The following is a 20,249-nucleotide window of genomic DNA, read 5'->3' on the forward strand; positions in this document are numbered from 1 at the left end:
TTTTTAAGAAGACATTTTATTAGGATGAATGAATGAACAACATTAGGAAATAGGGGGTTCTTGGAGCTTCAGTGAGCGAGCGAAGCCCCCGGCCCAGCCGTTATGTTCAAAAAAGAACAAAAGGTGCAAAAAATTAAGAAGGCACATGGCTGGGCTAAAGCGCAAGGTACACCAGATGCACACCTAGGTGCACTAGGCGAGCGCCTTTTGGAAGTGTTGCTCCTAGAACCTAGGTAAGGCACATACTTTAAAATGCGTCTCGCTTGAGTGCCTAAGCGTGCCTTTTATTCACTAGTCTCTATTTTTTTTTGCATGCTTATTTTTCACTTTGTAGCATTTCAACTTACAACTCTCTTATTTTGCATTATCTAATCAAAAAAATTTTTGCATCGTCTTATCATATGATATTAGAAGTAACATCCCACTCAGACTAAAAGCAAGGAAACTGATCATGGTTCTTACCCTTATATTTGTAATATGCAGAAATGTGTATGTTTATTAAGTTATATTTTGATCATGATTTCTTTTGAAGAAATTCCAATGGCTGATAAAAGACCTGGAAGTTAAAGTGGTTTGGGTTAAGAGATGTGCTAATTCCCTTGCTGATGGGCTAGCAAAGAAAGGGGTGAATAGGGGGAATTTGTTTTGGGCTCAATTGTAATCTTTCTGTTTTTTGTTTGGGGGAGATAAGAGAGGTTATCCCCTCCCTTTGTACTCTTTTTACTCTTTTTATTGATTAATGAAATCCTTTGTTATTGATCAACTTTTTTTTTTTTTTTTTTCTTTTGAAGAAATGAAAAGTATTGCATAATTTGCATTAGGATCAGATCTACAAAGAATTTACAGAGATAACCTCAGCAGAATCTGTACTAAAAACCTATACAGCTGGAAAAGTGAAGTTCAAAAAAAAAAAAAAAACAAGGAAACTGCCTGGTGACTAGTTACAATTAAAAGCGAACAGAAAAATTGTGGTTGCGATGCTTCTAAGGATCTCATGTCCTTGCACTGCTTTGCCTTTGAGCATTTTTCTGTTCCTCTGCCTCTCCTTTCAAACCCTCCAACAGATGATAAGAGAGACGAGCTTCCATACCCTCTGCCCTCTTCTACTAGGTCCATCACCTTTTCATCCTTGTAGTTGCTCCATTAGGGACTGGGGCTGGGGTGGCCACGAGCTGAGCTTCTTATGAGCTATTCGAGCTTGGCTCATGAACAGCTCTGCTTGGCTTGGTTTAAACCGTGCTTCGAGCCTGATATATAGGCTCGTTTGCTAATCGAGTCGAGCGCAAGCCTAGTGAAGCTCGACTCATGAGCCTAATCGAGCCTAGTATAATAAATAAATAATTTTTTATTATATACATACATATACATATACATATAAATATATATATATATACATATATAATAATTTTTATTATATACATAATAATATTTTATATCTAATATTTTTATTTTTTATGTATAATAGTAAATAATTTTTATAATTCTTATTTTTTGTATGTACAATAAAAACATGTTTTTATATGTATACTTTTATTTTTTAGAAAAAAACTTGGCTTGCAGTCAAGCTCGAACTTGCGAGCTTTGAACTGAGTCGAGCTTGAGCTCAAATAGCCAAATATTCAGCTTGGCTTGGCTCGAATCCACCCCAGTCTGGGGGCAAGCCCAGCTAAAGTTTATAATCTTCAAATAAAAAACCTACAGTTTCAGACGAACTGACAATGAAAAAAATAGATGATTAATAGATTCCAGAGCCTGGTTACATAAGATATGATCCACATCCAATAAGGTCCAGCACCCAAATCATCTTGTGGCAAAAATTCTGGTACAAGCCAAGACTATCGGACTAGCATAGGACTTAACACAGAAGATCCCCAGACTGTTCCCAGTTCCACAACATACTGCCAGTTCTCCCAAAAGTAGGTGAGTGATCCTGTACTATTGATAGCAGTGCCTCTATCTCATTGTGCTTCCAGGCCTGGAGGTTTCTTCTAAATTTGGGCCCCAAACAACCTGCCCATTGATGAGATCATAGTGATCTATGATTATACACTGCTTATTCTCTGCAATCGAGAAGAGATTGGGGAAAACACATTTAAGTGGCCTGCCTTCATTTTGAGGTTTGGTTGTTGTTTGTATACTGTGTACCACATGATAAGTACACTTATGACTTATCACGATTAGTATGAGTTTTTAGTTCTTGAGCTGTTTTTTTTAGGTGCCCTTATGATTCTGAAATTACGTATAAAAAATGGGCCTGTTCATTATTTTTTTTTGTTGCTTTAAGACAAATTCTTCTTCATTTTTAACAAAAAGTTGTAAATTTGTAACAGTTGAAATCAATTCCTGGTAAAATATAAATATGAAAAAAAGTATCTCAAAAGTTGCATAATTGTCTTCTGTGATGCTTATTTTGCATAATGAGTGGATTATCCACTTTTGGAACTATTTCTTGCTTCTCATATTTTGCTGTCAAGTCTTTGTCAGGTATATGTACATGCCAAAGGATTGCTTGTTAATGAATTTAGGGAGTTCAGTTCTTTGTGTGGCCTGTTTTTGTTATCTTTTATTGGCTCTCTGGCTGCATTTTTTCTTGCATTTCCCCCTTTTTATGCCTATTGTATCCATTTGATCATTCTTTTGTCACTGATCTTAGAAATTGGGGTTTAAAGTCTTTCAAGGAATAATTTTGTAAATGTGGTGTGGAATTGTTTTCTGCATTAATTTTAATTAGTGGTATTTTCTAGGAGGGGAATGGTATGGCAAGATATGGTTTACGTTCTGGTACCTTGAAGGGTGAATTGTTTAGTATTCTGTCCGAGCAAGGTGCTAGTGGGTCGAAAGTTTCTGAGTTGGCAAAAGCTCTTCAGGCAAGTTTCTTATAGATTGAAGTGAATGTATAGAGAAATATGAGGTTAACAGTGTAAACGAAGTTTGAAAAGTGTGCAACTAATTTGCTTTTTTTTGGTTATGAAGATTGTTGAATTAAATCTCACCAGCACAACTGATGAACTGGAGCATCTAATATGTTCAACTCTTTCAAGTGACATTACCTTATTTGAGAAGATATCACCTTTTGCATATCGTCTTCGGATAAATCCTCTTGTCCCAATGGCAGCTGAAGATTTTCAATCAGAATCTGAGGACTCTGGAAGTGTTGATTATGACTCAGACGAAAATGGCTCAAGTGACAGTAGTGATGATTCTGACTTAGATTCAGCAACAAACAATCTAAGTATAATTAGGTACAAGGGTCACCGTAAAAGGATGAATAATATGTTGACTTTACATACTGAAATTGATGAAAGCAATTCCGGGGAGATGTGGGTGTTAGGGTTGATGGAAGGTGAATATTCTGATCTAAGCATTGAAGAGAAGCTGAATGCTTTAGTGGCTTTGGTTGATCTTGCTAGTGCTGGATCTAGTTTAAGAATGGAGGTAATTGTGACTTCTCTTTCAGCTTCTATTTTGAAATCTTCATTTTATTATTATTTTTTGGTTCAATTATGATTACCTATTTCTCCACTTTTTCTTTGTTAAGTAATGAAATTAGTGTGATCTGAAGCCCCCTTTCCATCAAGGGCGCAGGATCAGTGTTTTAAAAAGGCTCAAAAGCGAGGCTCATTTTGTGGGGTGTGCCTCACCTGTCTAGTTGTCATGTTTTGACAAGTTAATCTTGAACTTGATGTTTGAACCAGTGACTTACCATATTGCTAGTTTATTAGTATGGCATTTAGTGTTAAAACAGTTAAAATAACCTCTGTAGGATTCAGACATACAAGACTTTCAACCTTTGTTTTGAAAACTTGACCTACCTATTGAGCTAATGCCTAATGCACTGTGTATTTTAAAGGCCATTACCCAATGTTGGCCCCAGCTCTGTGGGAGTGGTAAAATCTCCAATTATTATACTGTTTTTGCAATATTATTCTTTCATAATATAGATCTACATTTTCTTATTAAGGGTGCAACTTGGTACCAATTTGCTTCCATTTCTCTTTCTACCTCCATTATTGCCCTAGCCTTTGCTGCTTGTTCTTCAGCCAACCACCACTACTTTAGAATCCCTTTCAACCAACATTTATCTTAGTGATCTTACCAACCTTAACCTTGTAGTGCTGCTCCTGTTTTATGCTTAAGGGTATAAGATCAATTACAGTCTCTAGGTAGTCCTTCTATGGCTGAACCTTCAGGGTGTATAACCTATAATCTTTAGTGTTTTATCTTTGATATAATCTCAAACCATTTTTTTTTCTTTTTTCTTGGATTTTTATTTGAGTGAGTCCAATGGTTAAACCAGATAGTCTGACTCTTTGACCCATGGTCTAGTAACCAAAAAGGTTTTATGTCTCGTATGAGTTTGACAACATTGACTGGAACTAATGGTGCAATTCGGGTACCCAGTTTGAAGACTTTACACTATTTCAGTCGAGGGACCATGGGCTGGGGCCATTCAAAATTTAGCAGATTCTCAACCCAAGCCCAGCCAAGTCAGTCCAGGGCTCTTGCACTGGGTTCATAAAAATTTAGCAGATTCCCAAATAGTGCTCCCAACCAAGTCAGTCCATAGTATCTCTACACTGAGATCAATACATTATTATTGCTTAATCTGTGTAAATGAATATAGGAATCCCATTTATCTCCTTGTTGCTCCTGCTAGGTGCTTTTTTTATCTTCATTTTTCCCCTTTAAGTACTACATGTTTTTATTTTTATTTTTTGATCAAGAACAAAAAGAGGTATATGAATGTACATACAGATTGTTTAGGAGATAAAGCCTCTATCTCCTACCTACTATTTCTTTGTTCACACTATGCACAGAATATTTGATTCTCTCCCCACACCTTGTTCAGCTAGAGAATCAGCCATGCTATTTGATTCCCTTTGCACCTACTGAAATCTCACTTCCATATCATTAAGTAGCCACTTAAATGATCTATCACTAATAATGGATATGACGTAACACTTTTAATCTGTTTTGTGGTGTTCATTGATTCACATGACATGATTACTTTTTATAGGATCACACAAGAGTTAGAACAGCTACTGTTCCTGATTCCTGGTGTCATGGTTCTGGGGCCAAAATAAAGAGATCATCAGCAATGCAGAAGAATCTGGCAGTTGCCATCTATCCTCAATCAGGCTTCAGGGAAACACATAAACCATTGGAAGTTCTTCCAATTGATTCTTCCACAACAGTTTTGAAGACTTGTCGGAAGGAGAAATGCTCTAGCAGAACCTCTTGTTCCAAGGCAAAGGCTGCAGAAGCAACAGAGATGGTGGGATCTGATGTGCATCCGCTGCAATCAGTTTACTTAGGATCAGATCGTAGGTACAATAGATATTGGCTTTTCTTGGGCCCATGTAATGAAAGTGATCCAGGCCACAGGAGGGTCTATTTTGAGTCTTCTGAAGATGGTCACTGGGAGGTGATTGATACAGAAGAGGTAAACTCCTCTTGAGAATTAATTGCATATATGCTCCTCCATGTGCTTCTTGTTTTGTTTTCATCTTTTTTTTTTTTTTTTTTTTTTTTTAATTTGCATGCTCTGACCGAAAGCAATTGCAGGCTTTATGTGCATTGCTTTCAGTATTGGACCGTAGAGGTGCACGGGAAGCTCATCTTCTTGCATCTCTGGAGAAGCGGGGAACTTTTCTTTGCCAAGCTATGTCCAATAAAATGGCAGTTGACACTGAAGCAAGACAATCAACACAATCTGATCAATCTGAGATAGATAGCGTAGGTGTAGAAGGTTCTTCTCCAGTCTCGGATATAGACAATAATCTATGTCTTACAGAGACTGCAAATGGTTCTTTACCTTCATCTGCTGCCATAGTTCTTGAACTTGGAAAGAAGATAGAAGAACAAAGACAAAAATGGAACCGTCTTCAAGCATTTGATTCATGGATATGGAATTCTTTCTACTTAGATCTCAATGTTGTAAAACATGGAAAAAGATCTTATGTGGATTCACTTGCTCGCTGTGAGAGTTGTCATGACCTGTATTGGAGAGATGAAAAACATTGTAAAATATGCCATACAACATTTGAGCTAGACTTTGAACTTGAAGAAAGATATACTATCCATGTTGGCACATGCAGAGAAAAAGACAATGGTATGCTGCCGAATCATAAAGTTCTATCATCACAGTTGCAGTCACTCAAAGCTGCAATCCATGCAATTGAGGTGGGCTTTTTTCCTACATAATTTCTTGTGTTTGCTTGTATTTATTTACTCTCGAATTATTTAAAGTTAGTGTTCTTTTTTTTGGTTTGAAATTCAATGTCCTCAAGCAAACATACCTACCTGTAGGTCCTGTACATATACATACATTCACATGCCAGACCTATAATGAATTATTTCATTAGACATTCTGATGTAAACTGCAATTTGCATTGCATTTCTTAAATCTATGGGAAGAAGTTTTCTTTCTCCTTAAAAAAGTTTTAAATGGAGAAAAGCTCTTTTTCCCGTGGTGGAGATCCCTTCTATTGATATTTAGCATGTGAGTGGGATTGAGGTGGCAAAACAGTGCAACTATCATGTGTATTCATTTTTCTCTCTCTATATAAATTTGTTGGAATAATTGGTTTTTTTGTGTTATTAATTATGCATACAGTCAGTTATGCCTGAAGATGCCCTACTGGGTGCATGGAAAAAATCTGCTCACAAGCTTTGGGTCAAGCGGCTTAGACGCACCTCATCCTTACCTGAGCTGTTGCAGGTTTTCATTGTTCTGATTTGGGTTCTTAACACTGTTCTCATACATTTTGCCTATTCTAATTTCTAGAACATGTCTTGAGGCTCCATATATCAATGCAGGTTCTTGGTGATTTTGTTGGTGCTATCAATGTGGAGTGGTTGAGTCAATGCAGCTCCAGCCTATGTTGTAATGCTACTGTGGATGAGATCATTGTATTCTTTCCTACCATGCCCCAAACAACATCTGCAGTTGCATTGTGGTTGGTCAAATTGGATACTTTGATTGCTCCTTGTTTAGAAAGGATTCATTCTGAAAAGACACAAGAAAGAAATTCGAGACTGAAAGGTATGCATTTTAAACTGCCACCATTCTTGAAATTCTATTTGTTATGCCTTAGTTGCTTAAATTTGTTATTGGTTAACATCAAAGGTCATCATTGGTTTGAACTTGCCTTCATTAGGCGGTCTTTAAAATGTAATATTTTGCAATTGAAGTTTTAGTAACTAGTCTTTACAAGATAATTGCTAAGGTGCTGTCCTTGAAGATCAAAACGGTGCTTCCTTCTATTTCTTATCTCCCAATTTCAAGGAGCTTTCATTTAGGATAGGCAAATAATTGACCAAATCTTAATGGCTAATGAGTGTAGGGAGGTCCAGAAAAGATTTATTAAGGAAAAGGGGAATTGCAATCAAGCTGGACCTAGAGAAAGCCTATGATCTAGTGGACTAGGAGTTCTTACTTAATATCATGAGAAGTTGTGGCTTTGGGGAGCTATGGTGTAATTGGATTAGAGTTTGCTTGCAAACAAGTCATTATTTAGTAATTGCAAATGGTTCAGGGGTTGACTTCTTTAAGGGATCTCAAGGTTTAAGCAAGGTTTAAAATGTCGATGTCGATGAAAATGTCACTTACCAAAATATAGGACATATGTCGGAAATGTCTAGGGGAAATATTGTAAAAATTAGAAACATTGTGGAAATATTATGAAATATGTGGAAATATTATGAAATATGTGGAAAATGATAAAAGAAGCATTAATGCATATTTCTAGACTATTATCTTATTCCCAACCATTATATAAAGCTAAGAAACTAAGATCAATAACAAATTAGTAAATGACGATTTACTGATTTATTATGCATTTTGATGTTTTTACAAGGTTATCTGATATTTTCTTTTCTTATTTTTAATTCTGATTTATTATAAATTTTAATATATTTATTTCACACTAGTAAATAGAAATACATTTATTCTGATTTTTTAAATATTAAACTTATAATACATTATGTTTTATAAATTTAAGATTATGATAAATTCTGATTTCTTATAAAACTTAATGAATTTATTATGATTTTTAATACTAAATTTATAATAAATTATGATTTAGTATAAAATTTATTAAATTTATTCTAATTTTTTATATTAAATGTAGAATATGGTTTATTATAAAATTTAATAAACATTTTCTGATTTTAATAAATATTTTAAAAAATACTAACTAGTTAATATTTTATTACTTGAAAAGTATTTTATGTTTTATATTATAAAGTAATTAATTTATTCTTTTGTTTTTATATTTTGTTGATTCTTTTTATAAATATTTTATTTGAAATATTAAATAGAAATTATTAATGGAATAATCTATATTAATATTACTGTATTATATTAATATAATATACTAATATATTCTATTTTAATGTACATTAGTCGACATCCTGTAAATGTAATAGGAAAAACTGTATTTTTTTTTTGGTTATTTGGACTAATTTGGTCGATATTTCCGAAATATAGGAAATGTCGACCGACATAATGTAATTTTTATATTACCATCCATTTTCATGTCGGTGAGCCTCGACATCGACATATGTCAGGCGACATTAGCGACATTTGGGGACATTTGAAACCATGGGTTTAAGGCAAGGTGACCCACTTTCTCCCATCCTTTTTACTTTGGTAATAGAGGTTCTCAGTAAGTTGACCTCAAGAGCTAATTGCCTACAAGGAAGAGGAGAAAAAAGATGGAGTTCACACCGCCAAGGAAATGGCAAAGACTCATCAAGGTCGAGGCAAAAGAGCTAATCCTAGAAGAGAAACCGGGAGATGCCATCTCCTGGTTCCAAAGCTTCCCCGATGGAGCAGTGCATGTGAGCTGGCTTTCGGTGTGGAAAGATACCTTCAATCACTTCAAGGAGTACGTCGCCGAAGGAAGAAGAAACTCCAAAAGGTTGTTTGTGACTTTGGAGGAGAAGTTTGAAAAAGGAAGGAAACAATTGATTGTCATCCCAGAAGGAAAAAACTTGGAAGGGTGGAAGAAGGTTGCAGATGAGTTACATCACCTACAGGTTGGTTTTGGGTCAACAAGGAAGAGAAGCAGAAATAGGACCATCCACAGGAAGAAGAAAAACTAAGTAGGAAGGAGGAGATTTGAGAAATTAGGGATTGAAGATTTCCAAGAAAAACATAATACTACGATGATTGTACACTCCACGTCGATACCAAAACTAATGGTAGATGGGGATAGAGGAGATTGAGAGAGAAAATTTGTAATTTCAAGGTTGTTGAGATTGTACACTCACATGATCCTATGGTGCAGAAAAAAAGGAGTTTGGGTGAACTGGAAGGACAAACTGACAAGGTTGTTGAGAAACCGGTTCAAAGAAGTGTGATTAGTGAGCCACTTTCCTCTAGTAATCACGTGACACAATTTGTTGGGCTGATGCTGGGTAGCAGTTATGGTCTAGCATCGTCCCTAGAGGTTCACCGATGGAAAGCATAAAAAGAGGTGAGTTATAGTGGAAGACAAGAAAGTTACAGTGGACTGAGCATCCAAATCCGAGGTTTGCTAGGAAGAGACAAGTGTGGAAAGAGGATAGTGAGATAGATTGGAGTAGTTTAGAAGAAGATGATGCCTACAGTTCTATTGAGCTATCAAGTCTCGGAAGCATGCAAGATCGGAATCCTTTTCCCGATGCTGAAGACCTGAGTTTGAAACTTCTCTTCAAGCTTTCTGTGGACGACTATGTTAGTCCAAGACTTTCAAAGCTTTCGATTGATGATTCTATTGTCCAGCCGCTTCAAGGTGTTGCAGTGTGCCCAAAAAGGAAGGAACTAGATCAAAGACAGGAGCATTCATAGGGGATTAGTTCATTGTTAAAGGAGTCTAGCCATAAGATTTGCACATGTTCTCTGTAAGAGGATAAGGCAACAAACCCCGTCTCCCCCCAACCCTCTACGCTAGGGAATAACCAACTTAAAGATTCTATGTTGGTGGGAGTTAGGTTCAACATCGACTCTCAGCCTTTGGATCTCTCCTTTTCCGTGTACCCAACCACCCAAGGTAACCTTGTGTCTTCAATTTTGAATACTGATATTAGCTCTGATGTCCGTGCAGATTCTCCATCTCCAAACCAGCGACTTGAAGAGCCCATGACTGTAGCAAGAGCTAGGGTAGAAGGGATAAAAGGTAATGCGAGTATTGTAACAGACAAGACAAGTATGAAAGAAGTACAAGGGGTAGAGCAATCGGGGGACAAGAAGGTGGATGAAGAAAAAACTAGGGATTAGGGTGAGTTAATGTCTGACGAGGAAGTTACCTTGAGGGAGTGGGCAGAAAGGTTGGGATTGAAAATCACTAAGCCCGACTTAGAAAAATGTCAGAGAGAGGAAGGAGAATTAGCAGGGAAGACAAGGAAAAGAAAGGTGAGTGAGGTAGATAAACTCAAAGGTGAGTGAGGTAAAAGTAAAGAGGAGTGAGAGTACAGGAAGGAGAAAGGGAATAATTAGAAAAGGGGAAGGAGTGGTTCTAGCCTTGAAGGGGTTATATATTCCTCATTTTAAGATGAAGGTTTTAAGTTGGAATGTAAGAGGTTTAGGAAGTGCTAATAAGCGAAGGATCATTATAGAAATGGTGAGGAGAGAGAGGCTAGAGGTTCTAACGATTCAGGAAGAGGCATTGGTTGGGTTTAGGCCCCCTCGTGGGGAGCTTCAAGGGGTATAATTACCCTTTGGAATGAAGAAAAAGTGGTGTATGTGGAGGAATTGATAGGCAAATTCTCAATTTCTGTAAAGTTGAAAAGCGCGAGTGATAATTTTGAATGGGTTGTAACAAATGTTTATGAACCTAACTCTTACAGGGAAAAGGAAAGAACTGTGGGATGAATTGGCAGATATAAGGGGTTTATGGCAAGGACCATGGTGTGTGGGAGTGTTATGGTCCCGAGCGTAGGATCGCGTCACGGGTCGTTCCACGGCAGGAACCCCTGATCTTCCCTTGCCTTTGGTCTTGCGCGCAGACCCTATTTTGCCTATCTAGTGGGTGATTTGTCCAAGAGACCACCCGAACTCTCCCTTGGGGTGATTTGTCCAAGAGACCACCCAAACTCTCCTCACTCTTTTCTTGGCTGGAAAACTGAATGCTTTATTTCAATTCGTGGCTCCTTAAATAGGAGCTTACAGAAGGAAATTCCTAATTAAACTCAAACTCCAACTTGACTCAAACTCCTAATTACCTACTCCTATTGGTAACTCACTATTACTTGAGATAAGATAAAGATGAGATTAAGATAAAGCTAAGGGATAAGGGATAAGATAAGGATAAGGTAAGCTGGCGGTGAGTTGGCTTGATGTGTCAGAATAAGGGTGGGCCCACCCCTATGAGCTGTCGTGTGGGCCCCGCTCTACTGCTGCTGCCGGGTGCGTGCGCGCGGCTCATGGTGCCACTGCCGTGCGGTGCGTGCGCGCAGTGCTGCTGCCGCGCAGTGCGTGCGCACGCCTCAGGGTGCCGCTGCCGTGCACGCGCCTCATGGTGCTGCTACCGTGCTGCTGCCTGGCGGTGCGTGCTGCGCCATGGTGCCGCTGCCGTGCGGTGCCGGGCGTGTGCATGGTGCGTGCTGCCGTGCGGTGCGGCGGTGCGCGCTGCTGCCTGGCGATGCGTGCTGCGCACTATCGGCGGTGCATGTTGCGGTGCTGCCAGGCAGTGCCCACTATTGTGCGGCCTGCTGTGCGGCTGCTGCCTATGACTGCGCCGCGGTGCCTTGTCGGATGGTGTGACCATAACATCACACCCCTCCCGGACTACGAGCTTGTCCCCAAGCTCGAATTGGGTGTCGAAACACCCTCAAGGGAATCCTGGGTGGCTTTGCCCTCCTGGATCGGGTTCCCACGGAGGGGGTTCATCCTCATCTTCCTCTTGTTTCACCAGGAGGCAGAAAAGTCTCTTGCACCTGTGCCCTGCCGAGTAGGGTTCATCGCAATTAAAACATTGCCCCCTCGCCCTGCGTTCTGCCATCTCAGCCCTTGACAAGTGCTTGATAGGAGGTGTACCGCCGTTGCTCCCCACACTGGATATTGATCTGGAATTGGTGCTCGTCTGTGGCTTCCGTTCTGGGCTGGTTGCTGGATATGAAGCCATTCCGAGTGGTTCCCTGTTGTCTGCTAGTGAAGACCCTCCTCCAGTAGGCTTCGGGTTTGTCCAAGCCACTGCTGGGCATCCCATGCTGAACGGCCCTCGACTGATCTGCAGTTTGCGTTCGAAGGCTCGGGCTAAATTCATTGTTGTGACCAGGTTAGGCGGGCTTTGCATCTCTACATAAACTCTCAGGGGTTCGGCTAGACCAGCTGTGAACATATCAACCTGCTGGTCCGGTCGTACTGAAGAGGCCCTGGCGAGAAGGGTCTGGAACTGCCGCTGATACTCTGTTACGGTACTGGTCTGCTTGAGATTAATGAGTTCCCCCAAAGGGTTGTTTGTTAGTGGGGGTCCGAACCGAAGGAGGCAGTACGACTTGAACTATCCCCAACTAAGACCTGGTTCCTCCTGCTCCACTCGGTAGAACCAGAGCTGTGCTTCTTCAGTCAGATGGAACGCGGCCAAGCTGACCTTGTCCTTGTCATCAGTGCGCTGGTTGCGGAAGAATTGTTCGCAGCGGTGCAACCATCCCAGTGGGTCTCCCGCGCCGTTGTAGGATGGAAATTCCAGCCGACTGTACTTTGGAATAACAGCGGCTGTTGGGGCAGCGGTCTGCTGTTCGCTGGACGTCTCCGCCCTGTCCGGTCGACGGCTGTTGGTGGTGGCGGTTCCCTCCGAGCTTCTTTCGTTGTTGGAGAGAAACGCTTCCAGAAGGCGTCGCAGCTCCTGGACATCATCCTTGACCTCATGAACTTCCAAGCAGGTTTCGGCGAGCCTATGCTCTAGCTCGTGGACCCTGGAAGTCAGCGGCTCCTGTTCCCCCATGACGGTAGGCTCTGATACCAAGATGTTATGGTCCCGAGCGTAGGATCGCGTCACGGGTCGTTCCACGGCAGGAACCCCTGATCTTCCCTTGCCTTTGGTCTTGCGCGCAGACCCTATTTTGCCTATCTAGTGGGTGATTTGTCCAAGAGACCACCCGAACTCTCCCTTGGGGTGATTTGTCCAAGAGACCACCCAAACTCTCCTCACTCTTTTCTTGGCTGGAAAACTGAATGCTTTATTTCAATTCGTGGCTCCTTAAATAGGAGCTTACAGAAGGAAATTCCTAATTAAACTCAAACTCCAACTTGACTCAAACTCCTAATTACCTACTCCTATTGGTAACTCACTATTACTTGAGATAAGATAAAGATGAGATTAAGATAAAGCTAAGGGATAAGGGATAAGATAAGGATAAGGTAAGCTGGCGGTGAGTTGGCTTGATGTGTCAGAATAAGGGTGGGCCCACCCCTATGAGCTGTCGTGTGGGCCCCGCTCTACTGCTGCTGCCGGGTGCGTGCGCGCGGCTCATGGTGCCACTGCCGTGCGGTGCGTGCGCGCAGTGCTGCTGCCGCGCAGTGCGTGCGCACGCCTCAGGGTGCCGCTGCCGTGCACGCGCCTCATGGTGCTGCTACCGTGCTGCTTCCTGGCGGTGCGTGCTATGCGCCATGGTGCCGCTGCTGTGTGGTGCCGGGCGTGTGCATGGTGCGTGCTGCCATGCGGTGCGGCGGTGCGCGCTGCTGCCTGGCGATGCGTGCTGCGCACTATTGGCAGTGCATGTTGCGGTGCTGCCAGGCAGTGCCCACTATTGTGCGGCCTGCTGTGCGGCTGCTGCCTATGACTGCGTCGCGGTGCCTTGTCGGATGGTGTGACCATAACAGGGAGGTGATTTTAATGTGATCCAACATGTTGCCAAGTCTAACACTCCTAGGCAAAAGGTGACAACAAGCATGAGGAATTTTAACAGATTTATAGAAGCCTTTGAGTTGAAGGAAATTGTGACGGGGCAAAGCAGATTCACTTGGACAAATTGTTAGGAAAACCCTATTTGGTCAAAATTGGATAAATTCATAGTTTCTGTGGATTGGGAGGAGCATTGGGATAACTTGTTAGGGAAAGTCCTGCCTAGGTTAACCTCAGATCATTTGCCAATATGTCTCTACCAAGGAACAAATGGAGGAGGTCCGATGCTTTTTAGATTTGAGAATATGTAGCTCATTGTCCCTGATTTCATGCAGAAAACAAGAATGTGGTGGGAACAAGACGAGGCCCAGGTTGAATGGGAAGGGATTAAGTTCCACAGGAAGCTACAGAACGTAAAATAGAAAATCAAGGAGTGGAATTTGAACCATTTTGGAAGAATTGAAGAGAAAAAAATCAAATCTGATCCGCTAAATTCAAGAGTTGGATAGGAAGGAGGAACAAGGACAACTGATAGAAGGGGAGAGGAAAGAGAGGATATTAATGAAAAGGGAGTTGGTAATCACTCTTGAGGGAGGAGATGACCTGGAAGCAAAAGTCAAGAGTGAAATGGATTAAAGAAGGAGATGGTAATACAAAATTTTTTCATAAGGTTACAAATGGAAGAAAAAAGAACTTAATTTCTTTGCTAGAAATTGAGAATGGCATAGTTACACATTAGGAGGAAATTGCAAAGGCATTTGTGGACCATTTTAAATCTATCTATACAAAGCTAGCACAAGGAAGATGGGAATTAGAAGGCTTGGAGTGGCCAACTTTGGAATTTTCATTGAGGAGGGGATTGGAGAGAAGGTTTGATAGGGAAGAGGTGAAGGAAGCTATTTTTTCTATGTATAGGACTAAGGCTCCTGGGCTTGATGAATTCTCTATGACTTTTTATCAAGAATGTTGGGAGTGGTTAAGCGGGGATTTGATGAAAATTTTTTGAGGAATTTTATCATAGAGGGATTATCAACAGAGGTGTTAATGCTACATTCAGTGCCTTAATCCCTAAGAAATCAAGAGCATGTCATCCCAAGGACTTTAGATCAATCAGTTTGGTAACCAACCTATACAAGATCTTAGCCAAAGTCCTATCTTTGCGGTTGGAAAAGATTCTCCCTTCAGTTATTCCTCAGTTCCAAGGAGCTTGTCATCCCAGATACTCATTGCGAATGAATGTGTAGAAGCTTTTAAGAGATCCGGAAAAAAGGGTGTGGTGTGCAAATTGGATTTGGAGAAATCTTGTCATTTCTCAGTATTGGTGAATGGGGTGATGAAGGATTTTTTTGGTTCCATTAAGGGTTTGAAGCAAGGGAATCCTCAATCCTCTTTCTCCCTTCTTATTCACTCTCATAGTAGAAGTGTTCAGTAGGTTAATTTCAAAAGCCGATGAAGTGGGACTGTTAAAGGGGTGGAAGATAGGAAGGGATAAGGTAGTGGTAACTCACCTGCAGTTTGCAGATGACATTATCATCTTTTGTGAACATGAAGATGGGTTAGGAGCTAGGAATGTTAGAATGTTTTTCAGCCTTTTTGAGAAAGCAAAAAATTTAAAGGTCAATTTAAATAAGAGTGTGGTGGCTGGGGTCAATTTGGAGGAGGATTTAGATCTGTGGGTGGGGGAATTAGGGTGTCTATCTAATGAGTGGCCACTGAAGTATTTGGGTCTTCCTATTGGTGCGAACCTGAGAACTCTGGGTTTTTGGAACCCAGTGGTGGAGAAGTTACTTTTCTCTGGGGTAGACTACTTATCTGTGTTTTGCATGCCCCAAACCATTATTAAAAAAATTAGAAAAACTAATGAGGGATTTTTTGTGGGAACCAGGGGGCGAAGAAAGATCATTTAATTAGATGGGAGGTAGTGTGCAAAGGGAAGGAATTGGGAGGTTTCGGTTTAGGGAGATTGAAAGAGAAGAACTCAACACTCCTAGGGAAGTGGCTTTGGAGATTTACATGGGAAACAAATAAACTACGGCATAAGGTGGTGGCTAGCATTCATGGACTCTTAGAGAATGGTTGGGATGTTGGAGTTTCTAGGAGGGTGTCTAGTGCCTCTCTTTGGAAAGTCATTCACAAAGTTCTTCCTCTATTCCTTGCTCAAATCAGGTTTGATCTCAACTCAGGCAATAAAATTAAATTTTGGGAAGATCAATGGGTGGGTGAAGCTCCCCTAAAGGAGCCTTTTCCTTTTATTTATGCACTATCTTCATTCAAAGGCAAACCAATTTCAAAATTTTTGATTCCCTCACCCTCTCCCTCCGATTTTGGTTGGAATTTGTGTCTGCGGAGAAATGTGAGAGATTCAGAACTGGACCTTGTATCAAATCTTTTGCAAATTGATGGGGTTTTCTTTGACACTAGCAAAGGAGATGATTGTTTCTGGACTTTGAACCCTTTTGGGTCGTTTAGTTGTGCCTCTTTCTTTGAGTTTTTGACTTCCTCCACTCCACTTCCTTTGTCTTGCCCATGTAAAGAAATTTGATGTCGACCTATTCCCCCCACGATAGGTGCTTTTTGTTGGGAGGTCTTCCATGGGGCAACAATACCTGTGACTTATTATAGAGAACGAGACCAGGATGGTGCCTCTCCCCAAACTGGTGCTGGTGCTTTTTGTTGGGTGGTCTTCCATGGGGCAATCAATACCTGTAACTTATTACAGAGAAAGAGACCAGGATGGTGCCTCTCCTTAAACTGGTGCTACCTATGTGAACCTAATGGTGAAATTGCTTATCATGTTCTTATGTCCTGCCCTTTTGCTTGCTGTATTCGAGACTGGTTTTTCTCACTCTTTGGGTGCAGGTGGAACACTCCAGGTAGTCGGAGTGTTTGTTTGATCCTTCTACTCTCAGGTGGCCAAAAAAGAGAGGGAGGGTAATGTGGAGATGTACGAGGGCAGCAATCATATGGACTATTTGGAAGGAAAGAAACCTGAGAATCTTTGAGGAAAAGAAAAGAAGCAAGTAAGCTGTGATAGAAGGGGCTATGGTGAGGGTGGTACATTGGGTTAAGACTTTAAGTCTGTTTTCAGACTTTAGTCATGATGATTTAACCAGGAACTGGAAGGTAATGGCAGCTTCTTCTCGTTCAAAGAGGAAACTGATAAAATCTTGGGATCCACTGGTGAATGGCTTCCTTGAACTAAATTTTGATGGAAGCAGTTTGGGCAACCTGGGGTCCTCTGGAATAGGAGGGGTGATAAGAGGTGACAGTGGAGCAATTTTGGGACTATATTCCTGCCTCTTAGCCCAGGGGACTCCATATCAGCAGAATGGAATGCTATGGCATTTGGGATACAAAAAGCTGTTGAAATAGGAGTCAATAAATTGATAATAGGAGATTCAAAGGTAATCATAGGCAGGTGGAATTTCCGTGGGTCCCAAGGTTGGCTAAAAATATTGCAGATCAACTAGCAAAACAAGGGGTTAACAGGGCACAGTGCTTCTGGGCTCATTTGTAATGATTTAGTCATTCTTACTGTTGTGTTTTCTTGTTGCTTATCTGTGTAATGGGGTAGCCGAGGCTGCCCAATCTTTTCTCTTCTAATTAATAGATTTTTCTTGGTACTGATAAAAAAAAAGAGCTAATTGCCTACAACTGTTCAAGGGCTGGTCAGTAGGTAGAGACAAAACCTTGATTACTCATTTGTAGTTTGCAAATGATATTTTAGTCTTTTGTGATGGGGATTGTAGAATGGGGTGGAAAACTTGAAATTGGTGGTAAAACTATTTGAGAGGATGCCCAACTTGAGGATTAACTAGACTAAAAGTTTAATAGCTGGCATCAATGGGGATCTTGTTTGCTTCTGACTTCTTTAGGTGTCCAATGAAAAGAGGAAGAGTGTTATGGAGATGTGTAAGAGCGGCAGTTTGCTGGACCATTTGGGAAGAAAGGAATGCAAGACTGTTTTCAGATAAGGAAAGAACTACTTAGGATGTCAAAGAAATAATCATGGTGACAGTGATACATTGGGTAAAATCTATGGAGATGTTTAATGCCTGCTCAACTAGTGATTTCCTTAATAGTTGGAAGGAAGTGGTCAATTCTGAGGTTCATAGGTTCACTACAGTTCCGATCTGGTCTCTACTGTTGAATGACTACATAAAGTTAAACCCTTTTTTTTGAGAAGGTAAGGTAAAGTATTGTATTTAGTTAAACTTTGATGGAAGTTTGATGGAAGTAGTGCAAGTAATCCAGGCCCATCTGGTATTGGAGGGGTGTTTAGAGTGAAGGCAGAATCGTTGGCCTGTTTTCGGGCCCAATAGGAGTAGGTGATTCAAGGGCTGAGGTGTTGACTGTCATGGCGGGACTGCAAAAGGCGAAGGACATGAATATAAAAAAGCTGGTTATAGAAGGCGATTAAGAGCTGGTAGTGGAGTGGCTGCAGAAGGAAGGACAAGAACTTTTGGTTTTTAATAATGAAAAGAAAAGGTTTAACTGGTTAACACAAAACATGTGGATGTGAAGTTTAATTGGGTAAAAATAACTGCAAATGGGTTTGCTGATGTATTAGCAAAGCAAGTGGTGGGAAGGAGTCATATGTTTTAGGCTCAGTTGTATTAGCTAATTTATGATATGGAGAGTTAAGAAAGTTTACCTTTCTTGCTCGTGTAATTGTTCTGTTTTTAATGTAGTATTTGTAAACAAGTCCTTTCTTTAAAGTTTAAACATGGATGATCCTTCAATCAACATAGGAATGTCCTCTACCCATGATTGAAGTCCAATAATAAAATCTGTTGTGGTGTGGTTGTTGACATAGTTTTTGTGCATTATTTTAATTGCCTTCCCACCTCTATTTTGTATTCAATCATGGAATTTGTACCCATAATTTCAGGATTTTATCTATTTATTTTGCTGGAGTTTCAATAATAAAACTGGGTCCATCCAGAAGGTCCAGAACCAGACCACAGTTTTCCTAAGTTTGATTACATGGTTACTGCCATGCCTGTGCCCTTCTTGGTTTTGTACTTGGAACATAGTCATAATCTGTAGCATTTGATTGCATTTTTCATGCATATGCTTTGGCGTGTATAACTGCCTCTTCACTTTTGACTTATTATTATATGAATGTTCTGTGGATTTCAGGTAGGCGTGTTCCTACATAATTCAGATTGTTGGGGAAATGGTACTTTTTGATGTACATTTGAAGTGACGAATCAATTTATCTAGTCTCAATCCAAAGGGAAGTAATCTTTGGGAGTTAATAATTGGTGAACAGTTGCAAGCAAGCTTCATTTACCTTTGATTGGAGGACCATCAGGCCTCGTAGGAACATTTTCTTTTTATTTTTTTTTCCTATATAGTTTGTACAGAAAGTGTGCTTATGCACTATTCCATTTTTGACCGCTACAGTAATCCACAGGCAATTGTGAGAGTTTGTACAGAACAGGAATTCAGTAAGACATGTCCGATTGCTGTACTCGTTACAAGTTGATCTGTGTCAATCCCTTTTATGGAGGGTTAAAGAATTTTCTGGTAGCATAAGGAAAGTACTCTTGCTTGTGTACATTAACGTGGTTCATGCAAAATTTGAATCTTCTATCTTCTATAATGGCAGATAACCATTGTTAGCTCGTATCAGATGGAAAGTTGGTAGCTCAAATTAAATGGCGAGGGGGGGGGGTAGGGTTATTTTTGCAAGTATGAAATTGTTTTTGTCTTGTCTCTTTTGCTTTCTTCTTATTACCAAAAAATAAATGTTTTTGTAATTTGCCATTTCCCTGTTCTCATCACTTGCTCGAGAGGGATATGGGTTCAGGAGGCCAACAATTTGTTAAAAAACGTGATCGTACTGTTATTGAAATAAAGAGGTGGAACAAAGCAGCATTTGGAAATATCCATTACATGAAAAAGTGGACTAAAAATGAATGAAAATTGTCTTATTGTCCAGGAAAAATAGATGGAGAATCTTGGGAAAAGAGACCTTATCAACAAGGAAATAGCCAGACTGGATTGGATGCATAGATGAAATCCTCTGGGCGCAAAAATCCAGACTGGATTGGATGCAAATAGGTGATAAGTGCAGAAATAGTATTCCCCAAGATTAGGGATGGGAATGATAACTGGATAGGAGTATCTGAAATAAAGGATTTTTTTTTTTGTCAGAACATTTGAAGAGAGATACAAAGGAGGAGAAATAAGAGACTGTGCTAGATAATCAAAATGTTGTTACCAATGATAGCCATAACGAATCTCTAATCAGGCAGGTTTCATCGAGAAATCTGGGATGCTGTGAACTCAACGGTGGACTCTAAAGCTCTCGGACCAGCTGAATTAAATGCTTTTTCTTTAAAAAATATAAAACAATCATTGGAAAGTTAGTGGAGGATACTGTGAAAGCTTTCTTCCATTCAGGAAGAA

At 40.3% G+C, this 20,249-nt stretch overlaps 1 protein-coding gene across 2 annotated transcripts in view; it reads left to right on the forward strand.

Annotated features, from left to right (window-relative positions):
• The window catches only part of LOC104610117 (Homeodomain-like transcriptional regulator), a 45,560-nt gene extending 26,163 nt beyond the window's left edge, over positions 1–19,397 (forward strand). For both annotated transcript variants that reach the window (XM_010276597.3, XM_010276599.3), the window contains exons 14-20: positions 2,745–2,867; positions 2,974–3,435; positions 5,018–5,443; positions 5,566–6,183; positions 6,617–6,721; positions 6,820–7,045; positions 18,975–19,397. In XM_010276597.3, coding sequence (XP_010274899.1) covers positions 2,745–2,867; positions 2,974–3,435; positions 5,018–5,443; positions 5,566–6,183; positions 6,617–6,721; positions 6,820–7,045; positions 18,975–18,994 — 1,980 coding nt within the window. In that variant the 3' untranslated portion in view covers positions 18,995–19,397. The remainder of the gene's footprint in view (positions 1–2,744; positions 2,868–2,973; positions 3,436–5,017; positions 5,444–5,565; positions 6,184–6,616; positions 6,722–6,819; positions 7,046–18,974) is intronic.
• The last annotated feature ends 852 nt before the right edge of the window (positions 19,398–20,249 follow it).

This window comes from Nelumbo nucifera, chromosome 4, assembly GCF_055504915.1.
Source record: "Nelumbo nucifera cultivar China Antique chromosome 4, China Antique-T2T, whole genome shotgun sequence".
NCBI lineage: Eukaryota > Viridiplantae > Streptophyta > Magnoliopsida > Proteales > Nelumbonaceae > Nelumbo > Nelumbo nucifera.